At 57.0% G+C, this 21,852-nt stretch overlaps 1 protein-coding gene across 2 annotated transcripts; it reads left to right on the forward strand.

Annotated features, from left to right (window-relative positions):
- The first annotated feature begins 540 nt into the window (after positions 1 to 540).
- QPRT (quinolinate phosphoribosyltransferase) lies at positions 541 to 21,610 on the forward strand. 2 transcript variants are annotated; one of them, XM_073634706.1, is made up of 5 exons: positions 541 to 819; positions 14,800 to 15,100; positions 18,213 to 18,487; positions 19,889 to 20,020; positions 20,597 to 21,610. In XM_073634706.1, the coding sequence occupies exons 2-5, from the start codon at positions 14,818 to 14,820 to the stop codon at positions 20,789 to 20,791; spliced, it is 885 nt and encodes a 294-aa protein (XP_073490807.1). In that variant the 5' UTR covers positions 541 to 819; positions 14,800 to 14,817; the 3' UTR covers positions 20,792 to 21,610. The 2 variants fall into 2 exon arrangements, with proteins under 2 accessions (XP_073490807.1, XP_073490806.1); XM_073634705.1 differs by having other exon boundaries at positions 543 to 756.
- Positions 21,611 to 21,852: the final 242 nt, after the last annotated feature.

Raw genomic sequence — 21,852 nt, forward strand, 5'->3', positions numbered from 1 at the left:
ACAAAGGGGAGCTATAAATGGCCATGGGGGGGGAGGGGCATTTCTACATTAATGACCATGGGGGAGCGGAAGGGCAACTCCATATTAATGGCCTTGATGGGGTCTGGGGGGGGGGGGTGACCATGGTTTGAAATGGAGAGTCCAACAAGCTTATAAAGTGTGATGGTCAGGGGGTGCGGAAACATTTTCCTCCTGGATGACTGGTATAATATTTAGGAAGGTTGGACATGAGAAGACAGAAGGGGCTGACATGGGAGATTTATCCCAGTACTCTAATAGTCTCTACAATTACTCATCCAGTTCAATAATAGTCTCTATGGTAATTCTGCCAATAACATTACTCCATAAGATAACTCCCCTAATAGAAAACACTCTATGGTAATTCTCCCAGCACTACAATACTCTCTGGGGTCACTCAGTAATGTTCCTCCTGACCATTCCTTCTGTATTGTCACATTTCGGGACCTCAGGGTCATACTAAACAGAGCTCTTCTAATCTATTGTCAATATGAAGGTTCCCCTCACCCTCCATAGTATGTATATATAATCATGTGACCTGCAAAGCCACCACCCCCATCCTAATAATGTGACCTATGAACTCTTCCCCGCTCACCTGGGAATCTACATTACAATGCTGTCCATCCAGACACTACAACCATAGAGAGGATGATGAGAGGGGACTGAGGGAATTCATCCTACAACCCAGATATCAAATTTCCTGAAGAACCAAATCCTCCACCGATTGACAGGCTGAAGGTAGGTGACCTCCGACCAGAGAACAGGAGAGGTCACAGAGGAGGGGAGCAGTGATCGGGAGAGGTGAGAGGTCACAGAGGAGGGGAGCAGTGATCGGGAGAGGTGAGAGGTCACAGAGGAGGGGAGCAGTGATCGGGAGGAGGGGTGAGAGGTCACAGAGGAGGGGAGCAGTGATCGGGAGAGGTGAGAGGTCACAGAGGAGGGGAGCAGTGATCGGGAGGAGGGGTCAGAGGTCACAGAGGAGGGGAGCAGTGATCGGGAGAGGTGAGAGGTCACAGAGGAGGGGAGCAGTGATCGGGAGAGGTGAGAGGTCACAGAGGAGGGGAGCAGTGATCAGGAGAGGTGAAAGGTCACAGAGGGGAACAGTGATCGGGAGAGGTGAGAGGTCACAGAGGAGGGGAGCAGTGATCGGGAGAGGTGAGAGGTCACAGAGGAGGGGAGCAGTGATCGGGAGGAGGGGTCAGAGGTCACAGAGGAGGGGAGCAGTGATCGGGAGAGGTGAGAGGTCACAGAGGAGGGGAGCAGTGATCGGGAGAGGTGAGAGGTCACAGAGGAGGGGGGAGCAGTGATCGGGAGAGGTGAGAGGTCACAGAGGAGGGGAGCAGTGATCGGGAGGAGGGGTGAGAGGTCACAGAGGAGGGGAGCAGTGATCGGGAGAGGTGAGAGGTCACAGAGGAGGGGAGCAGTGATCGGGAGGAGGGGTGAGAGGTCACAGAGGAGGGGAGCAGTGATCGGGAGAGGTGAGAGGTCACAGAGGAGGGGAGCAGTGATCGAGAGAGGTGAGAGGTCACAGAGGAGGGGGAGCAGTGATCGGGAGAGGTGAGAGGTCACAGAGGAGGGGAGCAGTGATCGGGAGAGGTGAGAGGTCACAGAGGAGGGGGGAGCAGTGATCGGGAGAGGTGAGAGGTCACAGAGAAGGGGAGCAGTGATCGGGAGAGGTGAGAGGTCACAGAGGAGGGGAGCAGTGATCGGGAGAGGTGAGAGGTCACAGAGGAGGGGGGAGCAGTGATCGGGAGAGGTGAGAGGTCACAGAGGAGGGGAGCAGTGATCGGGAGGAGGGGTGAGAGGTCACAGAGGAGGGGAGCAGTGATCGGGAGAGGTGAGAGGTCACAGAGGAGGGGAGCAGTGATCGGGAGGAGGGGTGAGAGGTCACAGAGGAGGGGAGCAGTGATCGGGAGAGGTGAGAGGTCACAGAGGAGGGGAGCAGTGATCGAGAGAGGTGAGAGGTCACAGAGGAGGGGGAGCAGTGATCAGGAGAGGTGAAAGGTCACAGAGGGGAACAGTGATCGGGAGAGGTGAGAGGTCACAGAGGAGGGGAGCAGTGATCGGGAGAGGTGAGAGGTCACAGAGGGGAACAGTGATCGGGAGAGGTGAGAGGTCACAGAGGAGGGGAGCAGTGATCGGCAGGGGTGAGAGGTCACAGAGGAGGGGAGCAGTGATTGGGAGAGGTGAGAGGTCACAGAGGAGGGGAGCAGTGATCGGGAGAGGTGAGAGGTCACAGAGGAGGGGGGAGCAGTGATCGGGAGAGGTGAGAGGTCACAGAGGAGGGGAGCAGTGATCGGGAGAGGTCACAGAGGAGGGGAGCAGTGATCGGGAGGGGTGAGAGGTCACAGAGGAGGGGAGCAGTGATCGGGAGGGGTGAGAGGTCACAGAGGAGGGGAGCAGTGATCGGGAGAGGTGAGAGGTCACAGAGGAGGGGAGCAGTGATCGGGAGGAGGGGTGAGAGGTCACAGAGGAGGGGAGCAGTGATCGGGAGAGGTGAGAGGTCACAGAGGAGGGGAGCAGTGATCGGGAGAGGTCACAGAGGAGGGGAGCAGTGATCAGGAGAGGTGAGAGGTCACAGAGGAGGGGAGCAGTGATCAGGAGAGGTGAGAGGTCACAGAGGAGGGGAGCAGTGATCAGGAGAGGTGAGAGGTCACAGAGGGGAACAGTGATCGGGAGAGGTGAGAGGTCACAGAGGAGGGGAGCAGTGATCGGGAGAGGTGAGAGGTCACAGAGGAGGGGAGCAGTGATCGGGAGAGGTGAGAGGTCACAGAGGAGGGGAGCAGTGATCGGGAGAGGTGAGAGGTCAGAGGGGAGCAGTGATCGGGAGGGGTGAGAGGTCACAGAGGAGGGGAGCAGTGATCGGGAGAGATGAGAGGTCACAGAGGAGGGGAGCAGTGATCGGGAGGGGTGAGAGGTCACAGAGGAGGGGAGCAGTGATCAGGAGAGGTGAGAGGTCACAGAGGAGGGGAGCAGTGATCGGGAGAGGTGAGAGGTCACAGAGGAGGGGAGCAGTGATCGGGAGAGGTGAGAGGTCACAGAGGAGGGGAGCAGTGATCGGGAGAGATGAGAGGTCACAGAGGAGGGGAGCAGTGATCGGGAGGAGAGGTGAGAGGTCACAGAGGAGGGGAGCAGTGATCGGGAGGGGTGAGAGGTCACAGAGGAGGGGAGCAGTGATCGGGAGAGGTGAGAGGTCACAGAGGAGGGGAGCAGTGATCGGGAGAGGTGAGAGGTCACAGAGGAGGGGAGCAGTGATCGGGAGAGGTGAGAGGTCACAGAGGAGGGGAGCAGTGATCGGGAGAGGTGAGAGGTCACAGAGGAGGGGGGAGCAGTGATCAGGAGAGGTGAGAGGTCACAGAGGAGGGGAGCAGTGATCGGGAGAGGTGAGAGGTCACAGAGAAGGGGAGCAGTGATCGGGAGAGGTCACAGAGGAGGGGAGCAGTGATCAGGAGAGGTGAGAGGTCACAGAGGAGGGGAGCAGTGATCGGGAGAGGTCACAGAGGAGGGGAGCAGTGATCGGGAGAGGTGAGAGGTCACAGAGGAGGGCAGCAGTGATCGGGAGAGGTGAGAGGTCACAGAGGAGGGGAGCAGTGATCGGGAGGGGTGAGAGGTCACAGAGGAGGGGAGCAGTGATCAGGAGGGGTGAGAGGTCACAGAGGAGGGGAGCAGTGATCGGGAGGGGTGAGAGGTCACAGAGGAGGGGAGCAGTGATCGGGAGAGGTGAGAGGTCACAGAGGAGGGGAGCAGTGATCGGGAGAGGTGAGAGGTCACAGAGGAGGGGAGCAGTGATCGGGAGAGGTGAGAGGTCACAGAGGAGGGGAGCAGTGATCGGGAGGGGTGAGAGGTCACAGAGGAGGGGACAGTGATCGGGAGGGGTGAGAGGTCACAGAGGAGGGGAGCAGTGATCGGGAGGGGTGAGAGGTCAGAGGGGAGCAGTGATCGGGAGGGGTGAGAGGTCACAGAGGAGGGGAGCAGTGATCGGGAGAGATGAGAGGTCACAGAGGAGGGGAGCAGTGATCGGGAGGGGTGAGAGGTCACAGAGGAGGGGAGCAGTGATCGGGAGAGGTGAGAGGTCACAGAGGAGGGGAGCAGTGATCGGGAGAGGTGAGAGGTCACAGAGGAGGGGAGCAGTGATCGGGAGAGATGAGAGGTCACAGAGGAGGGGAGCAGTGATCGGGAGGAGAGGTGAGAGGTCACAGAGGAGGGGAGCAGTGATCGGGAGGGGTGAGAGGTCACAGAGGAGGGGAGCAGTGATCGGGAGAGGTGAGAGGTCACAGAGGAGGGGAGCAGTGATCGGGAGAGGTGAGAGGTCACAGAGGAGGGGAGCAGTGATCGGGAGAGGTGAGAGGTCACAGAGGAGGGGAGCAGTGATCGGGAGAGGTGAGAGGTCACAGAGGAGGGGGGAGCAGTGATCAGGAGAGGTGAGAGGTCACAGAGGAGGGGAGCAGTGATCGGGAGAGGTGAGAGGTCACAGAGAAGGGGAGCAGTGATCGGGAGAGGTCACAGAGGAGGGGAGCAGTGATCAGGAGAGGTGAGAGGTCACAGAGGAGGGGAGCAGTGATCGGGAGAGGTCACAGAGGAGGGGAGCAGTGATCGGGAGAGGTGAGAGGTCACAGAGGAGGGCAGCAGTGATCGGGAGAGGTGAGAGGTCACAGAGGAGGGGAGCAGTGATCGGGAGGGGTGAGAGGTCACAGAGGAGGGGAGCAGTGATCAGGAGGGGTGAGAGGTCACAGAGGAGGGGAGCAGTGATCGGGAGAGGTGAGAGGTCACAGAGGAGGGCAGCAGTGATCGGGAGGGGTGAGAGGTCACAGAGGAGGGGAGCAGTGATCAGGAGGGGTGAGAGGTCACAGAGGAGGGGAGCAGTGATCGGGAGGGGTGAGAGGTCACAGAGGAGGGGAGCAGTGATCGGGAGAGGTGAGAGGTCACAGAGGAGGGGAGCAGTGATCGGGAGAGGTGAGAGGTCACAGAGGAGGGGAGCAGTGATCGGGAGAGGTGAGAGGTCAGAGGGGAGCAGTGATCGGGAGGGGTGAGAGGTCACAGAGGAGGGGAGCAGTGATCGGGAGAGGTCACAGAGGAGGGGAGCAGTGATCGGGAGAGGTGAGAGGTCACAGAGGAGGGGAGCAGTGATCGGGAGAGGTGAGAGGTCACAGAGGAGGAGGGGTATTAGAAATGAGAATAAAGGAGCGCCGGTAATCAAAAAGGTAATTTGTATTCTATTTGAAGTTTCAGCAAATATATATATATTTTTTTTTAATTTAAAGGGCCACATTCAAAAACAATCGCTGACTAAATGCTATGCACAATTCTTGTGTAATAAACTCCACCTACATACATAAAAAATATTTCCCCATTATACTGAGGATATCATTTCATGTATATTATTGAAGTGGTCAATTGTATGGGAGGAAAAAAAAACACGTAAAGAGATAATATATACACACAGTATATATGTATATATATATATGTATATATATATAATTTATGTTAGGAAAAAACTTTTCAAAATTAAAAATTAAAACTGATTGATTGAGGAACTTTTAGATGCATGATCTGCGTTTGTTAGAACGTTCTTTACAAGCAGATCTCAGCAGTAGGGATGAGCCCGCAGTTCGATGCGAACATCGGGTGTTTGTTTGTTCTAAAACGAACAGAACGTATGGGGTGTTCGCGGAAAATTTGAGCGCAGCGGAACGCCCTATAATGCACTGCTGTATGATGATTGGCCAAAGCATGCACCTGACCTGCATGCTTTGGCCAATCACAGCACGCTCTGCTGAGAGAGCCATGATTGGCCCAAGGCAGCGTGCCTTGGGCCAATCATGGTTCAGGGGGACTAAGTCCTTGGATTTGGAGGAGCTGTCCCGGATTTGGAGGGGCTGTTTTATATAAAATGAACTTTTTATCTTTTAAAAAGTGTTTCCCAGCACTAAACATTTCATCTGATTTCTAAATTGCTGCATTTGTAAATTCCAAAAGCCAATATAAAGGAATAGAAGTGGTTAAAAAAAAAAAAAAGCACTTGTGGATTTAATTAACTTTTTTTGGCTATGTCCCCTTTAAGGGGGTGTTGCAGGGGCGTGTCCTATGTCTACATACATTTGCTAGTAGGCATCCCTCATTCCCATCTCAAAATGCTCAGAGTCTTATCTGAGCACACAACCTGCAAGGCCCCAGGAAAAGGGGGGGGGGAGACAAAAGAGCACCCCCCGGTTCCTGAATTGTACCAGACCACATGCCCTCAACAAGGGCCTCATCCCCACAACCCTTGCCCGGTGGTTGTGGGGGTCTGCGGGCGGGGGGGCATATTGGAAAATCTGGAAGCCCCCTTTAACAAGGAGACCCCCAGATCCCAGCAGGCCCCCCCCCCATGTGAATGGGTATCGAGTACATTGTACCCCTACCCATTCACCAGAAAAAGTGTCAAAAAAGTAAAAAATGACAGGAGACAGTTTTGGACAATTCCTTTATTAAAAAAAAACAAATAAAATAAATATAAAAAAAAGATGTCCGGCGATGTCCATCCATCTTCAATCATGGCGTCCGGTCCCGAGAAAAAAAAAAAAAGGAAAATAGTTTCCATGTTAAAGAGGGCTTCCAGATTCCGATAAGCCCCCCGCCCGCAAACCCCCCCCAACCACCGGGCAAGGGTTGTGGGGATGAGGCCCTTGTCCCCATCAACATGGGGACAAGGAGTTTTGTAGGGGACCCCAAAGCACCCTCTCCATGTTAAGGGCATGTGGCTTGGTACGGTTCAGGAGGTGGGGGCCCGCTCTCACATCTCTCCCCCCCCCTTTCCTGCGGCCTGCATGCTCAGATAAGGGTCTGGTATGGATTTGGGGGGGGACCCCAAGCCTTTGTTTTTAAATTTCGCACAGGGTTCCCCTTAATATCCATACCAGGGCCTGGTAATGGACTGGGGTGGAACGCATGTCTTTTTTTTCAATGAGTTTTATCTATATTGCTGAGACCCGACAATACATTACAGCCTCTCTTCCACCACCAGAGAGCGCCGTCCCCTCTCTCCCCCCCACCACCAGAGAGCGCCGTCCCCTCTCTCCCCTCCACCACCAGAGAGCGCCGTCCCCTCTCTCCCCTCCACCACCAGAGAGCGCCGTCCCCTCTCTCCCCCCCACCAGAGAGCGCCGTCCCCTCTCTCCCCTCCACCACCAGAGAGCGCCGTCCCCTCTCTCCCCTCCACCACCAGAGAGCGCCGTCCCCTCTCTCCCCCCCACCACCAGAGAGCGCCGTCCCCTCTCTCCCCCCCACCACCAGAGAGCGCCGTCCCCTCTCTCCCCTCCACCACCAGAGAGCGCCGTCCCCTCTCTCCCCTCCACCACCAGAGAGCGCCGTCCCTTCTCGAGCGCCGTCCCCTCTCTCCCCCCCACCACCAGAGAGCGCCGTCCCCTCTCTCCCCCCACCACCAGAGAGCACCGTCACCTCTCTCCCCCCACCACCAGAGAGCGCCGTCCCCTCTCTCCGCCCACCACCAGAGAGCGCCGTCCCCTCTCTCCTCCCACCATCAGAGAGCGCCGTCCCCTCTCTCACCCCACCACCAGAGAGCGCCGTCACCTCTCTCCCTCCACCAACAGAGAGCGCCGTCCCCTCTCTCCCCCCACCACCAGAGAGCTCCGTCACCTCTCTCACCCCACCACCAGAGAGCGCCGTCCCCTCTCTCCCCCCACCACCAGAGAGCACCGTCCCCTCTCTCACCCCACCACCAGAGAGCGCCATCCCCTCTCACCCCACCACCAGAGAGCGCCGTCCCCTCTCTCCCCCCCACCACCAGAGAGCGCCGTCCCCTCTCTCCCCTCCACCACCAGAGAGCGCTGTCCCCTCTCTCCCCTCCACCACCAGAGAGCGCCGTCCCCTCTCTCCCCCCCACCACCAGAGAGCGCCGTCCCCTCTCTCCCCCCACCACCAGAGAGCACCGTCACCTCTCTCTCCCCACCACCAGAGAGCGCCGTCCCCTCTCTCCTCCCACCACCAGAGAGCGCCGTCCCCTCTCTCCTCCCACCATCAGAGAGCGCCGTCCCCTCTCTCACCCCACCACCAGAGAGCGCCATCCCCTCTCACCCCACCACCAGAGAGCGCCGTCACCTCTCTCACCCCACCACCACAGAGCGCCGTCCCCTCTCTCCCCCCACCACCAGAGAGCGCCGTCCCCTCTCTCACCCCACCACCAGAGAGCGCCGTCCCCTCTCTCCTCCCACCACCAGAGAGCGCCGTCCCCTCTCTCCTCCCACCACCAGAGAGCGCCGTCCCCTCTCTCACCCCACCACCAGAGAGCGCCGTCCCCTCTCTCACCCCACCACCAGAGAGCGCCGTCCCCTCTCTCCTCCCACCACCAGAGAGCGCCGTCCCCTCTCTCCCCTCCACCACCAGAGAGCGCCGTCCCCTCTCTCCCCCCACCACCAGAGAGCACCGTCCCCTCTCTCACTCCACCACCAGAGAGCGCCATCCCCTCTCACCCCACCACCAGAGAGCACCGTCACCTCTCTCACCCCACCACCAGAGAGCGCCGTCACAAAGAAAGGATTCTGATCCCGGGGTGATCTTCTATGTTGGGGTGTTCAGCTGGTAGAGTGTGAAGGAGAAGACTATGACGTCCTCACCTGGACTGGTAGAAGTCCTCAGCACTGGCTGGGTGGTCAGAGGCAGCAATGAGAAGGCAGATTTGCCCCACAATTTATTATGACCTCCTTCATACTGTCCATATCCATCCCCTCCCCTCCTCCACATCTGACCTGCTAATGTACAAAGTTTTCAATCTCAATGAATAAGAATAAATACCCCATAATACCCCCCCCATTCACCTGAACCAATATTGTGCACTAAGCACCTCCCCCACGGGTGTCATCACTTAGTCCCTCCCACCAGTCAAGCTATAAATCTCTGGGGCAAATCTTCCTTCTCATTGCTGCCTCTGACCACCCAGCCAGTGTTGAGGATTTCTACCAGTCCAGGTGAGGACCTCATAGTCTTCTCCTTCACACTCTACCAGCTGAACACCCCAACTATAGAAGATCACCCCGGAATCAGAATCTTTGTAGAAGCTGTCCCTGTATTTCATGTTATCTGTGAGATGATTAGTATAGACTGGTGGGGGGAGAGAGGTGACGGCGCTCTCTGGTGGTGGGGGGAGAGAGGTGACGGCGCTCTCTGGTGATGGGAGGAGAGAAGTGACGGCACCCTCTGGTGGTGGGGGGAGAGAGGTGACGGCGCTCTCTGGTGATGGGAGGAGAGAAGTGACGGCACCCTCTGGTGGTGGGGGGAGAGAGGTGACGGCGCTCTCTGGTGATGGGAGGAGAGAAGTGACGGCACCCTCTGGTGATGGGAGGAGAGAAGTGACGGCGCTCTCTGGTGGTGGGAGAGAGGTGACGGCACTCTCTGGTGATGGGAGGAGAGAGGTGACGGCGCTCTCTGGTGGGGGGGGAGAGGTGACGGCGCTCTCTGGTGGTGGGGGGGAGAGGTGACGGCGCTCTCTGGTGGGGGGGGAGAGGTGACGGCGCTCTCTGGTGGTGGGGGGGGAGAGGTGACGGCGCTCTCTGGTGGTGGGGGGAGAGAGGTGACGGCGCTCTCTGGTGATGGGAGGAGAGAAGTGACGGCACCCTCTGGTGGTGGGGGGAGAGAGGTGACGGCGCTCTCTGGTGATGGGAGGAGAGAAGTGACGGCACCCTCTGGTGATGGGAGGAGAGAAGTGACGGCACCCTCTGGTGATGGGAGGAGAGAAGTGACGGCGCTCTCTGGTGGTGGGAGAGAGGTGACGGCGCTCTCTGGTGATGGGAGGAGAGAAGTGACGGCACTCTCTGGTGATGGGAGGAGAGAGGTGACGGCGCTCTCTGGTGGTGGGAGAGAGGTGACGGCACTCTCTGGTGGTGGGGGGGAGAGGTGACGGTGCTCTCTGGTGGGGGGGGAGAGGTGACGGCACTCTCTGGTGGGGGGGGAGAGGTGACGGCGCTCTCTGGTGGTGGGGGGGGAGAGGTGACGGTGCTCTCTGGTGGGGGGGGAGAGGTGACGGCACTCTCTGGTGGGGGGGGAGAGGTGACGGCGCTCTCTGGTGGTGGGGGGGAGAGGTGACGGCGCTCTCTGGTGGTGGGGGGGAGAGGTGACGGCGCTCTCTGGTGGGGGGGGAGAGGTGACGGCACTCTCTGGTGGGGGGGGAGAGGTGACGGCGCTCTCTGGTGGTGGGGGGGGAGAGGTGACGGTGCTCTCTGGTGGTGGGGGGGAGAGGTGACGGCGCTCTCTGGTGGTGGGGGGGAGAGGTGACGGCGCTCTCTGGTGGTGGGGGGGGAGAGGTGACGGCGCTCTCTGGTGGTGGGGGGGGAGAGGTGACGGCGCTCTCTGGTGGTGGGGGGGAGAGGTGACGGCGCTCTCTGGTGGTGGGGGGGAGAGGTGACGGTGCTCTCTGGTGGTGGGAGGGAGAGGTGACGGCGCTCTGTGGTGGTGGGGGGAGAGAGGTGACGGCGCTCTGTGGTGGTGGGGGGAGAGAGGTGACGGCGCTCTCTGGTGGGAGGAGAGAGGTGACGGCGCTCTCTGGTGGTGGTGGGGGGGAGTGGTGACGGCGCTCTCTGGCGGTGAGGGGGAGAGGTGACGGCGCTCTCTGGTAGTGGTGAGGGGAGAGAGGTGACGGCCCTCTCTGGTGGTGGTGGGGGGGAGAGGTGACGGCGCTCTCTGGTGGTGACGGGAGAGAGGTGACGGCGCTCTCTGGTGGTGACGGGAGAGAGGTGACGGCGCTCTCTGGTGGTGACGGGAGAGATGTGACGGCGCTCTCTGGTGGTGATGGGAGAGAGGTGACGGCGCTCTCTGGTGGTGATGGGAGAGAGGTGACGGCGCTCTCTGGTGGGGGGAGAGAGGTGACGGCGCTCTCTGGTGGGGGGAGAGAGGTGACGGCGCTCTCTGGTGGTGGTGAGGGGAGAGAGGTGACGGCGCTCTCTGGTGGTGATGGGAGAGAGGTGACGGCGCTCTCTGGTGGTGATGGGAGAGAGGTGACGGCGCTCTCTGGTGGTGATGGGAGAGAGGTGACGGCGCTCTCTGGTGGTGATGGGAGAGAGGTGAAGGCGCTCTCTGGTGGTGGTGAGGGGAGAGAGGTGACGGCGCTCTCTGGTGGTGGTGAGGGGAGAGAGGTGACGGCGCTCTCTGGTGGTGATGGGAGAGAGGTGACGGCGCTCTCTGGTGGTGATGGGAGAGAGGTGACGGCGCTCTCTGGTGGGGGGAGAGAGGTGACGGCGCTCTCTGGTGGTGGGGGGAGAGAGGTGACGGCGCTCTCTGGTGGTGGGGGGAGAGAGGTGACGGCGCTCTCTGGTGGTGGGGGGGAGAGAGGTGACGGCGCTCTCTGGTGGTGGGGGGGAGAGAGGTGACGGCGCTCTCTGGTGGTGACGGGAGAGATGTGACGGCGCTCTCTGGTGGTGACGGGAGAGAGGTGACGGCGCTCTCTGGTGGTGACGGGAGAGAGGTGACGGCGCTCTCTGGTGGTGATGGGAGAGAGGTGACGGCGCTCTCTGGTGGGGGGAGAGAGGTGACGGCGCTCTCTGGTGGGGGGAGAGAGGTGACGGCGCTCTCTGGTGGGGGGAGAGAGGTGACGGCGCTCTCTGGTGGTGGGGGGAGAGAGGTGACGGCGCTCTCTGGTGGTGGTGAGGGGAGAGAGGTGACGGCGTTCTCTGGTGGTGGGGGGAGAGAGGTGACGGCGCTCTCTGGTGGTGGGGGGAGAGAGGTGAAGGCGCTCTCTGGTGGTGGTGGGGGGAGAGAGGTGAAGGCGCTCTCTGGTGGTGGTGAGGGGAGAGAGGTGACGGCGCTCTGTGGTGGTGAGGGGAGAGAGGTGACGGCGCAATCTGGTGGTGGGGGGAGAGAGGTGACGGCGCTCTGTGGTGGTGGGAGGAGAGAGGTGACGGCGCTCTCTGGTGGTGGGGGGGAGAGGTGACGGCGCTCTCTGGTGGTGGGGGGAGAGAGGTGACGGCGCTCTCTGGTGGTGACGGGAGAGAGGTGACGGCGCTCTCTGGTGGTGGGGGGAGAGAGGTGACGGCGCTCTCTGGTGGTGGGGGGAGAGAGGTGACGGCGCTCTCTGGTGGTGGGGGGAGAGAGGTGACGGTGCTCTCTGGTGGTGGTGGGGGGAGAGAGGTGACGGCGCTCTCTGGTGGGGGGAGAGAGGTGACGGCGCTCTCTGGTGGTGGGGGGAGAGAGGTGACGGCGCTCTCTGGTGGTGGGGAGAGAGAGGTGACGGCGCTCTCTGGTGGTGGGGGGAGAGAGGTGACGGCGCTCTCTGGTGGGGGGGGAGAGGTGACGGCGCTCTCTGGTGGTGACAGGAGAGAGGGGACGGCTCTCTGGTGGTGGGGGGAGAGAGGTGAAGGCGCTCTCTGGTGGTGGGGGGAAAGAGGTGACGGCGCTCTCTGGTGGTGGGGGGAGAGAGGTGACGGCGCTCTCTGGTAGTGGGGGGAGAGAGGTGACGGCGCTCTCTGGTGGTGGTGGGGGGAGAGAGGTGACGGCGCTCTCTGGTGGTGGGGGGAGAGAGGTGACGGCGCTCTCTGGTAGTGGGGGGAGAGAGGTGACGGCGCTCTCTGGTGGTGGTGGGGGGAGAGGTGACGGCGCTCTGTGGTGGTGGGGGGAGAGAGGTGACGGCGCTCTGTGGTGGTGGGGGGAGAGAGGTGACGGCGCTCTCTGGTGGTGGGGGGAGAGAGGTGACGGCGCTCTCTGGTGGGGGGGAGAGAGGTGACGGCGCTCTCTGGTGGGGGGGAGAGAGGTGACGGCGCTCTGTGGTGGTGGGGGGAGAGAGGTGACGGCGCTCTCTGGTGGTGATAGGAGAGAGGTGACGGCGCTCTCTGGTGGTGAGGGGAGAGAGGTGACGGCGCTCTCTGGTGGTGAGGGGAGAGAGGTGACGGCGCTCTCTGGTGGTGGGGGGGAGAGAGGTGACGGCGCTCTCTGGTGGTGGGGGGAGAGAGGTGACGGCGCTCTCTGGTGGTGAGGGGAGAGAGGTGACGGCGCTCTCTGGTGGTGAGGGGAGAGAGGTGACGGCGCTCTCTGGTGGTGGGGGGGAGAGAGGTGACGGCGCTCTCTGGTGGTGGGGGGAGAGAGGTGACGGCGCTCTCTGGTGGTGGGGGAAAGAGGTGACTGCGCTCTCTGGTGGTGGGGGAAAGAGGTGACTGCGCTCTCTGGTGGTGGGGGAAAGAGGTGACTGCGCTCTCTGGTGGTGGGGGGGAGAGAGGTGACGGCGCTCTCTGGTGGTGGGGGGAGAGAGGTGACTGCGCTCTCTGGTGGTGGGGGGGAGAGAGGTGACGGCGCTCTCTGGTGGTGGGGGGAGAGAGGTGACGGCGCTCTCTGGTGGTGGTGGGGGGGGAGAGGTGACGGCGCTCTGTGGTAGTGGGGGGAGAGAGGTGACGGCGCTCTCTGGTGGTGGTGGGGGGGAGAGGTGACGGCGCTCTGTGGTGGTGGGGGGAGAGAGGTGACGGCGCTCTGTGGTGGTGGGGGGAGAGAGGTGACGGCGCTCTCTGGTGGTGGGGGGAGAGAGGTGACGGCGCTCTCTGGTGGTGGTGGGGGGGAGAGGTGACGGCGCTCTGTGGTGGTGGGGGGAGAGAGGTGACGGCGCTCTCTGGTGGTGGGGGGAGAGAGGTGACGGCGCTCTCTGGTGGTGGGGGGAGAGAGGTGACGGCGCTCTCTGGTGGGGGGGGAGAGAGGTGACTGCGCTCTCTGGTGGGGGGAGAGAGGTGACTGCGCTCTCTGGTGGGGGGAGAGAGGTGACGGCGCTCTCTGGTGGGGGGAAAGAGGTGAAAAGTTTTTTCCTATATAAATCTTTACGTGTTTTTCTTCCGCATACAATTGACAACAACATCTATAATATACATGATATGATATCCTCAGTATAATGGGGAAATATTTTACTATGAATGTAGGTGGAGTTTTTTTACACAATACTTGTGCATAGCATTCAGTCAGCGATTGTTTCTGATTGTGGCCCTTTAATTTCGCTTTTATCCTTGTTTTTTTTTTTTTTTACACTTTTCCAAACAGCCCTGATGAAGGCGTCTTTAGTCCCCGAACTGCGTTGGTCTCTTTTAATTGCTGAAATTTCAAATAAAATTAATTGATTGATTAATTGATCACTAGGCGCTCCTTTATCCTCGTTTTTTCTACACAGAGGGGGGGAGCAGTGATCGGGAGGGGTGAGAGGTCAGAGGAAGGGAGCAGTGACAGAGCATTGGGGTCAAAAGGGGGGTGGGGGAGAATGGGGGGGTCAGATGTCGCTATAAGTTGGGAGTAGGGTACATTTTTGGGGTCACAGAGTGAAGGGCTATAGTTATGTTGTCAGGTGGTGTAGGGGGTCTGAGGTCCCAGGGGGTGGGGGTTGTGAGCAGCTCAGGGGGGGTGAAGGGTTATAGGTTGTATGTATGAAGGGCTCACTCCACTCTAAACTGAATTTTGGGGGCAGACATACTTTGGGGCAGATTTCACACAAGCTTCCCATAGGTCATGTGACTTTGGTGCTCCTAGCTCCACCCTCCTTCTATGATCATTTCAGGGGTCTCATTTTTCACTGGAGCCCCTTGGCTGAACATTACACTACAGGAGAAGGGAGACTCTCTGGTGGAGCAAACAAGGAAATGTGATGGGAAATGCCAACATGGCGGTGTGAGCTCACACGCTGGAAGGTGAAGTAAGCCAAAGGCCTTCATCCATATATGTGGCTTTGATCATGGGTGTGTCCAGTTTAGGGTGGAGTGGGACCTGGTTTTGGTTATAATTTATGTTTCTGGATTATTGTGGACGGACAATGAGTGAAATCATTCTCTGCAGGACCAGCCCCCGCGGATCATGGCATCCAATGACCTGACGCTGCTTTTGCCACATAGCCGCCTCCGTCAGCTGGCTCGGGATTGGCTGGCAGAGGACGCCCCCAGCCTTGATATCGCAGGGTGGGCAGCTTGTGGTGGTGCCCCACAGTCTCAGGAGGCGATACTTCTCTGCAAGTCTGCAGGGGTCCTAGCTGGTTGTCCGTTCTTCCAGGCAGTATGTGAGGAGGCCGGGTGCAGCGTTGAGTGGCAGCACCATGACGGAGAGTGGCTGGAGCCCATCACTAGAGTGGCCACTGTCCAAGGTGAGAGGTTTATTGTGGGTGGAGTAGATGGAGTGTTATAAATGTTTCTTCTCCATAGGTAACTGAATAGTCAATGTTAGATTTTTTTCAACCTCAGATCTGCTGATCCCATGCAGCCTTTGTGCAGCCACTTCTGGTCTACAGGCACTCCAGGCATGGATGCATGGCATTTTGCTCAACCGTATAATGGGTGATGGGCTAGGTGGGTTCCGTCGTATGAGTGATGGGCTAGGTGGATTCCACTGTCCGAGCGATGGGCTGGGTGGGTTCCACCGTCCGAGCGATGGGCTGGGTGGGTTCCACCGTCCGAGCGATGGGCTGGGTGGGTTCCATCGTAGAAGCGATGGGCTGGGTGGGTTCCATCGTAGAAGCGAAGGGCTGGGTGGGTTCCATTGTAGGAGCGAAGGGCTGGGTGGGTTCCACCGTAGAAGCGATGGGCTGGGTGGGTTCCATCGTAGGAGCGATGGGCAGGGTGGGTTCCATCGTAGGAGCGATGGGCTGGGTGGGTTCCATCGTAGAAGCGATGGGCTGGGTGGGTTCCATCGTAGGAGCAATGGGCTGGGTGGGTTCCATCGTAGGAGCAATGGGCTGGGTGGGTTCCATCGTAGGAGCAATGGGCTGGGTGGGTTCCATCGTAGGAGCGATGGGCTGGGTGGGTTCCATCGTAGAAGCGATGGGCTGGGTGGGTTCCATTGTAGGAGCGAAGGGCTGGGTGGGTTCCATTGTAGAAGCGATGGGCTGGGTGGGTTCCATCGTAGGAGCAATGGGCTGGGTGGGTTCCATTGTAGGAGCGATGGGCTGGGTGGGTTCCATCGTAGAAGCGATGGGCTGGGTGGGTTCCATTGTAGGAGCGAAGGGCTGGGTGGGTTCCATTGTAGAAGCGATGGGCTGGGTGGGTTCCATCGTAGGAGCGAAGGGCTGGGTGGGTTCCATCGTAGAAGTGATGGGCTGGTTGGGTTCCATTGTGTTGTGGAAATTTTATCAAGATGTAGGGGTGGCACAGTGGTGTAGTGGGTGGCACTCTCGCCTAGCAGTAAAACGGGTCGCTGGTTAGAATACCAACCACGACACTACCTGCCTGGAGTTTACATGTTCTCCCTGTGCCTGCGTGGGTTTCCTCCCACACTCCAAAGACATGCTGGTAGGTTAATTGGCTTCTGTCCAAAATTGGCCCTAGTATATGAATGGGGGACCTTGGATTGTGGGCTCCTTGTGGTTAGGGACCGATGTGAGTGTGCGATGTACAATGGGATAGGAACAATTGTAGACATGCACCCACACTCACTCAGGTTGAACTGGATGGACTGGTGTCTTTATTCAACCTTACTAACTATGTATGTAACTATGTATTTAATATGTATTGTCACAGTGTCTCCCAGTGTTAGTTCTCCTGCAGCCCGCTCTAAAGAGAGGACTGGGGCAGACCGATGCCAGTTGAGACCCGTTTTGGTAGTGAAAAGCTTCTTGAGGTTGCAGAGAGGTGTTTGCAGAGTGGGGATATGTCCACCAGCAAAGGCCTCCTGTGCAATACAGACGATCGTCTAGGGGGGGGGATGTGTTCACTCTGCAAAGACATTATCGGTTAAGGGGGATGTGCGCTCGTGTGTCTGTCTGATCAGAATGTAGAGAGGCTATGGCGCGTTCCTGCAAATAATCTCCCATCCTCAGGAATGGTAGAATAATCCGGGTATGTGTTATTCTCTGAACAATGCAGAATAAGGATCCACGCCAACGGTAAAAACGTCAGTCTTTAAAGTGCGTTGTGGTCGGGGACAGCGTCCATGATTTCAAGACCAGCCATGTGCCTTCCTTTGTCTTACTGGAGAGCATCTCTTACAGGTACAAGGGGCGGGAAATCATACACACTGCCTCCGCCCAGACACGCCCATCGACTCCTCTAGTCATTGTTCATTGGTTGGGATTTGTATAACTCCTCCTGTTTGAAGGAATTCCTGCGCTTGATTGACCGATTGTGAAGTTAACAAGCTCTATTGTTATATAAATAAAGATTGCTCCCATTATCGGCAAGTCTGCCTGTGAAGCTGAGGATGTGAGGATGGTGATCATGTCTGTTGGGAAGATACGGGTAGACACAGATGCATTATACCAAAAGGCGATTTATTAGCGCAGGAGACATGGATTACACGTAGCGCATAGCGAAATTTCCATATCAATAGTACGAGTGATGGGTTGGGTGGTTTCCATCGTAGAAGTCAAGGGTTGGATGTCTCCACCTTAAAATGCATAATGGGTTGGGTGTCTTTATCGCACAATAAGTTGTGGATTATAGGGACCCGGTATGGGTTGGGTGGTCTCCATTGTATAGTGAGTGATGGGTTGGGGGTTTCCATCCTTCAATGAGTGATGGGTTGGGGGTTTCCATCCTTCAATGAGTGATGGGTTGGGGGTTTTCTGGTCGTAGCCAAGATTCACCCTCTATATCAAGTCCTGGTGTCACTGAGACCCAAAGTGAGGGGAAATCCAAGATTTTGTGTTGTCACCAGAACAGGAAGTGAGGGGAAATCTTTCAACATGGACACCTGTTCTGGTAACATCTAACATGTTTACCTCATTATGGAGAGGTCTCCGCTCACTTCCTGTTGTGTCTACAGATCTCCCAAGTGGGACGCATACATGGGTTTTAACCTTTTCCTACTTCATCCAAAACTACAAAAAAAAAAAAAATGTTTTGGCCTTGTATTCACTTTAATGGTTGTTGGGTGATCACTTTCAGTCCTAAATGACAACTTCTGACCTGATTCCCACCAATTAGATGAAAAAGAGATGGGTTATACTGATACTATCACCTTCTTTGGTCACACCTCAGTCTGTTGGTTTGCGCCCAGTTTACTTTTCCTTCATGCAGTTTTCTTGGCGCTTGTCTTCTCCCCGGCTCCGCCCCAGTACAGACTCCTGATAAGGGTGAATTATTGACTATGAGCTTCTCTGAGTAGGCCCTGGTAGGTTTTTCTTGGTTCCTTGAAGTGTCTCCTCTCTGAGTTATGAGATCAGCCCCATCCCCCTATACAGGGGCACATGGCGGGAGGGTGGAAGGCTACTGTCCCATATTTCTTCTCATACAGCATATGATATGATCTACTTTCTGTTTCAGGTCAGCTCACCGACCTCCTCTTGGCTGAGCGGCCGGCTCTAAACGCCCTGTCCCGGGTCAGCGGAGTGGCTACACTAGCCAGGAAGGTGACGGAACAGGCCAGGAAGTCAGGATGGCCAGGGAAGGTGACTGGGACCAGGAAGACCACGCCCGGATTCCGCCTTCCTGAGAAATATGGCCTGCTGGTGGGAGGAGCTGGAACTCACCGTTATGGGACTGGAGACCTAGTCATGCTGAAGGACAACCATATATGGGCAATGGGCGGGGTCCAAGAGGTGAGGAATGGGTGGGGTTATTTGTGGGAACAAATACAGAGATAAAGGGGATTTACTGTAGGGGTGATGAAGATCAAAGTATGAGAGGGGGGGCTTTATGGTAAGTTGATGGTACGGAGCATACAGTAGAAATAATGGAGAGGAAGGAAGTGTTGGGATGTTGGGGGGGGGGGGATTTATGGTAGGGGCGATGGTGGGGTACATATGGTAGGAGTGGTGATGAAGAGAAAAGGTGTTGAAGGAGATATAATGGACACATATAGTAGAGGTAATTGTGGGGGACATACAGAACAGGTGATGGTGAATGAAATACAGTAGGGGTGATGGAGAAGAAAGTATGGTAAAGACTATATGGAGTATTATGGTTGGTGAGATGGTAAAGGAGATATGGTAGGGGATATACAGTAGGGGTGATGGTGGGGGACATGCAGTAGAGCTGATGGATTGGACAGTATGGTAGGGACGATGGTGGGAATTATGGTAGGTGGGTTGGTGAAGGAGATATGGTAGGAGTGATGGCAGGGGACACACGGTAGGGGTGTTGGTGGAGGACGTTGATAGTGGGGAACATTCAGATGGTGGGGGATATTCAGCAGGGGAGATGGTGGGGGGCCATACTGTAGGGGAGATGGTGGGGGGCCATACTGTAGGGGAGATGGTGGGGGGCCATACTGTAGGGGAGATGGTGGGGGGGCCATACTGTAGGGGAGATGGTGGGGGGGCCATACTGTAGGGGAGATGGTGGGGGGGCCATACTGTAGGGGAGATGGTGGGGGGCCATACTGTAGGGGAGATGGTGGGGGCCATACTGTAGAGGAGATATGGCAGGGGTGAAGATGGAGGACATATAGCAGGGGTAATGGTGGTGGACATATAGCAGGGGTAATGGTGGTGGACATACAGTAGAGTGAAGATAAAGGACATATGGCAGGGGTGAAGGTGGGGGATATATACTAGAGGTGAAGTTGGAAGACATATGGCCGGGATGATGGCAGGTGTCATTCTGGGGGAGATGGTGGAGATATATGGCAGGGGTGATGTCAAGGGACATACTGTAGGGGTGATGGTGTGGGACATATGGCAGAGGTCATGGTAGGGACACAAAGTAAGGGAGATGGTGGGGGACATATGACAGAAGTTAAGGAGTACATATGGTAGGGGATGATGGTGGGGGACATGCGATAGGGATGATGGTGGGGACAGTAGGGGTGATGGTGGGGGACATGCGATAGGGATGATGGTGGGGTAAATAGGGATGATGGTGGGGGACAGTAGGGGTGATGGTGGGGTTGTCTGTGATCTTAGAGGGTCTCTTTATTGGGCTTCCGGTGTAATATAGAGGTGATGGACAGCTGATATCTGATGTCCCCATCTTTCGGTGGGTGTCTTTGTACCCGGTAGGCTGTGCGCGGGGTGCGCTCGGTGGCCGGTCACACTCTGAAGGTGGAGGTGGAGTGTCGGTCGGAGAAGGAGGCTCTGGAAGCTGCAGGATCTGGAGCAGATATTATCATGCTGGATAATTTTACCCCAGAGGTAACTTTCTGCCCCTTGACTATACCCCTTAACCATTCACTGCCCCATAATGCACAGGAAGTACTGCAGGGACATTCTATTGGCTGCTGTAGAATAATGAAGACCATCCATATTACTCCACATACCCCATATTGCTCCACATACCCCATATCGCTCCATATTTCTCTGTATCACCCCACATACCCGGATAAGGGAATCCAGTCATATTCATAGGATCACAGCCCTTCAGAAAGTGGAGAACCCGGGGGGGAGGGGACATGACACCAATCACACCCAATCCTGGATATCTGGAGGTGACACCCAGAAGGTTCAGGTACTACGTTCCCAGTGACCTTGTGAGGTTCTCTCTGGATTCTGTCTGCAGATCATCAGAGAACTTGGTGTATCTGTGAATGAAACGGCCCAGAGGGGACACAGACAGCAGTACATACCTGACAGGAGGCCTAACCCTTCCTCACTTCAACCACTGACATTAGCACAGCTGCAGTGTTTGCTGGATAGCATTAGTAAGTCCCTGATTGGTTGCCGGGGGTGACAGTGATCAGTAACGTTCTCCTTGTATCCCTTCCCTTCTAGTCACTCCATCAGGCAGCGCTCGCGGTGAAGATGGTGTACCCCAGTGTGGTGGTGGAGGCCTCCGGAGGGGTGACCCCCCACAATGTCCTGCAGTTCCTGGGACCCCATGTGGATGTGGTGTCCATGGGCTGCCTGACTCAAGGATACCCACACATCGACTTCTCCCTCAAGCTGACCAAAGGCATTCAGACCTGACCCCGACATCTGACCCCTGACCCTGTGACCTCATCATCTGACCCCTGACCCTGTGACCTCATTTGATCCCATGACCCTATCCATCTGACCTCATTTAATCCCGTGACCTCATCATTTGACCCCGTGGCCCCGCCACCTGACCCTGTGACTCCAACATGTAACCCTGTTACCCCACATTTTCCCCCTCCAACCCCAACATCTGACCCCATAACCCCACATTTTGACCTTCTAACCCTGATTTCTGGACCAGTCCCCCTATATTGTCTTGACGTGACAGTGGATGTCTGCAGTTTGGAGCGGTGCTGACTCGCACAGTCCAGGATCCGGAATCATTTCCACCAATGTGCTATGAATTCCCTCCATTATCCGGCCTCCCTGAGAACCCCGCGTATCGCCTTCCTATACAGGAGCGCAGACATGGGCGGCTGTCTCCGGAGTCCAGACAGTTCAGAGGTTGTCGGCTGTCATTGCCGAATTGACTGACAATTCCCGGTTGCCTGGCTGTCATGGTGACCTGGCAGTTTCATCTTTTCATGGAGGTCAGGATTCCGGACCTCACTGGCTGCATGCTTCTTTCCATCAGAGACTTACTGAACCCCCCAGACACAGCCAGGCATTCAGTATTTTCAGTAGGTGGTCAGCTCTGCTCCCCAATATCTGAGTGGTCTGCCTATCATAAGGCCTATCTCCAGCAGGATACATGGAAAACCCGGCAGTGCCGAGTCCGGGGGAGGGGACATCGTACCACGTGGGTGGGGATAATGAGCTCTGTGGGAGGGGCTTATCCCACTGTATTCACAACTAATAAACCATTTTCCTGCACTCAGCCCGTCATCTGGTGTTCTCTGTGGGGTCGCTGTATACATTTTGTTCACCCAACATTCACTCAACATTCAAAGAACATTCACTCAACATTCAAAGAACATTCACTCAATATTCAAAGAACATTCACTCAACGTTCACTCAATATGCAAAGAAGATTCACCTGACATTCACTCAACAATCATCCAACCTTTTATACAACATTCACCCAACTTTCACCCAAAATTCACTCAAAATTC

Source organism: Aquarana catesbeiana, linkage group LG06 (assembly GCF_042186555.1).
Source record: "Aquarana catesbeiana isolate 2022-GZ linkage group LG06, ASM4218655v1, whole genome shotgun sequence".
Classification (NCBI taxonomy): Eukaryota; Metazoa; Chordata; class Amphibia; order Anura; family Ranidae; genus Aquarana; species Aquarana catesbeiana.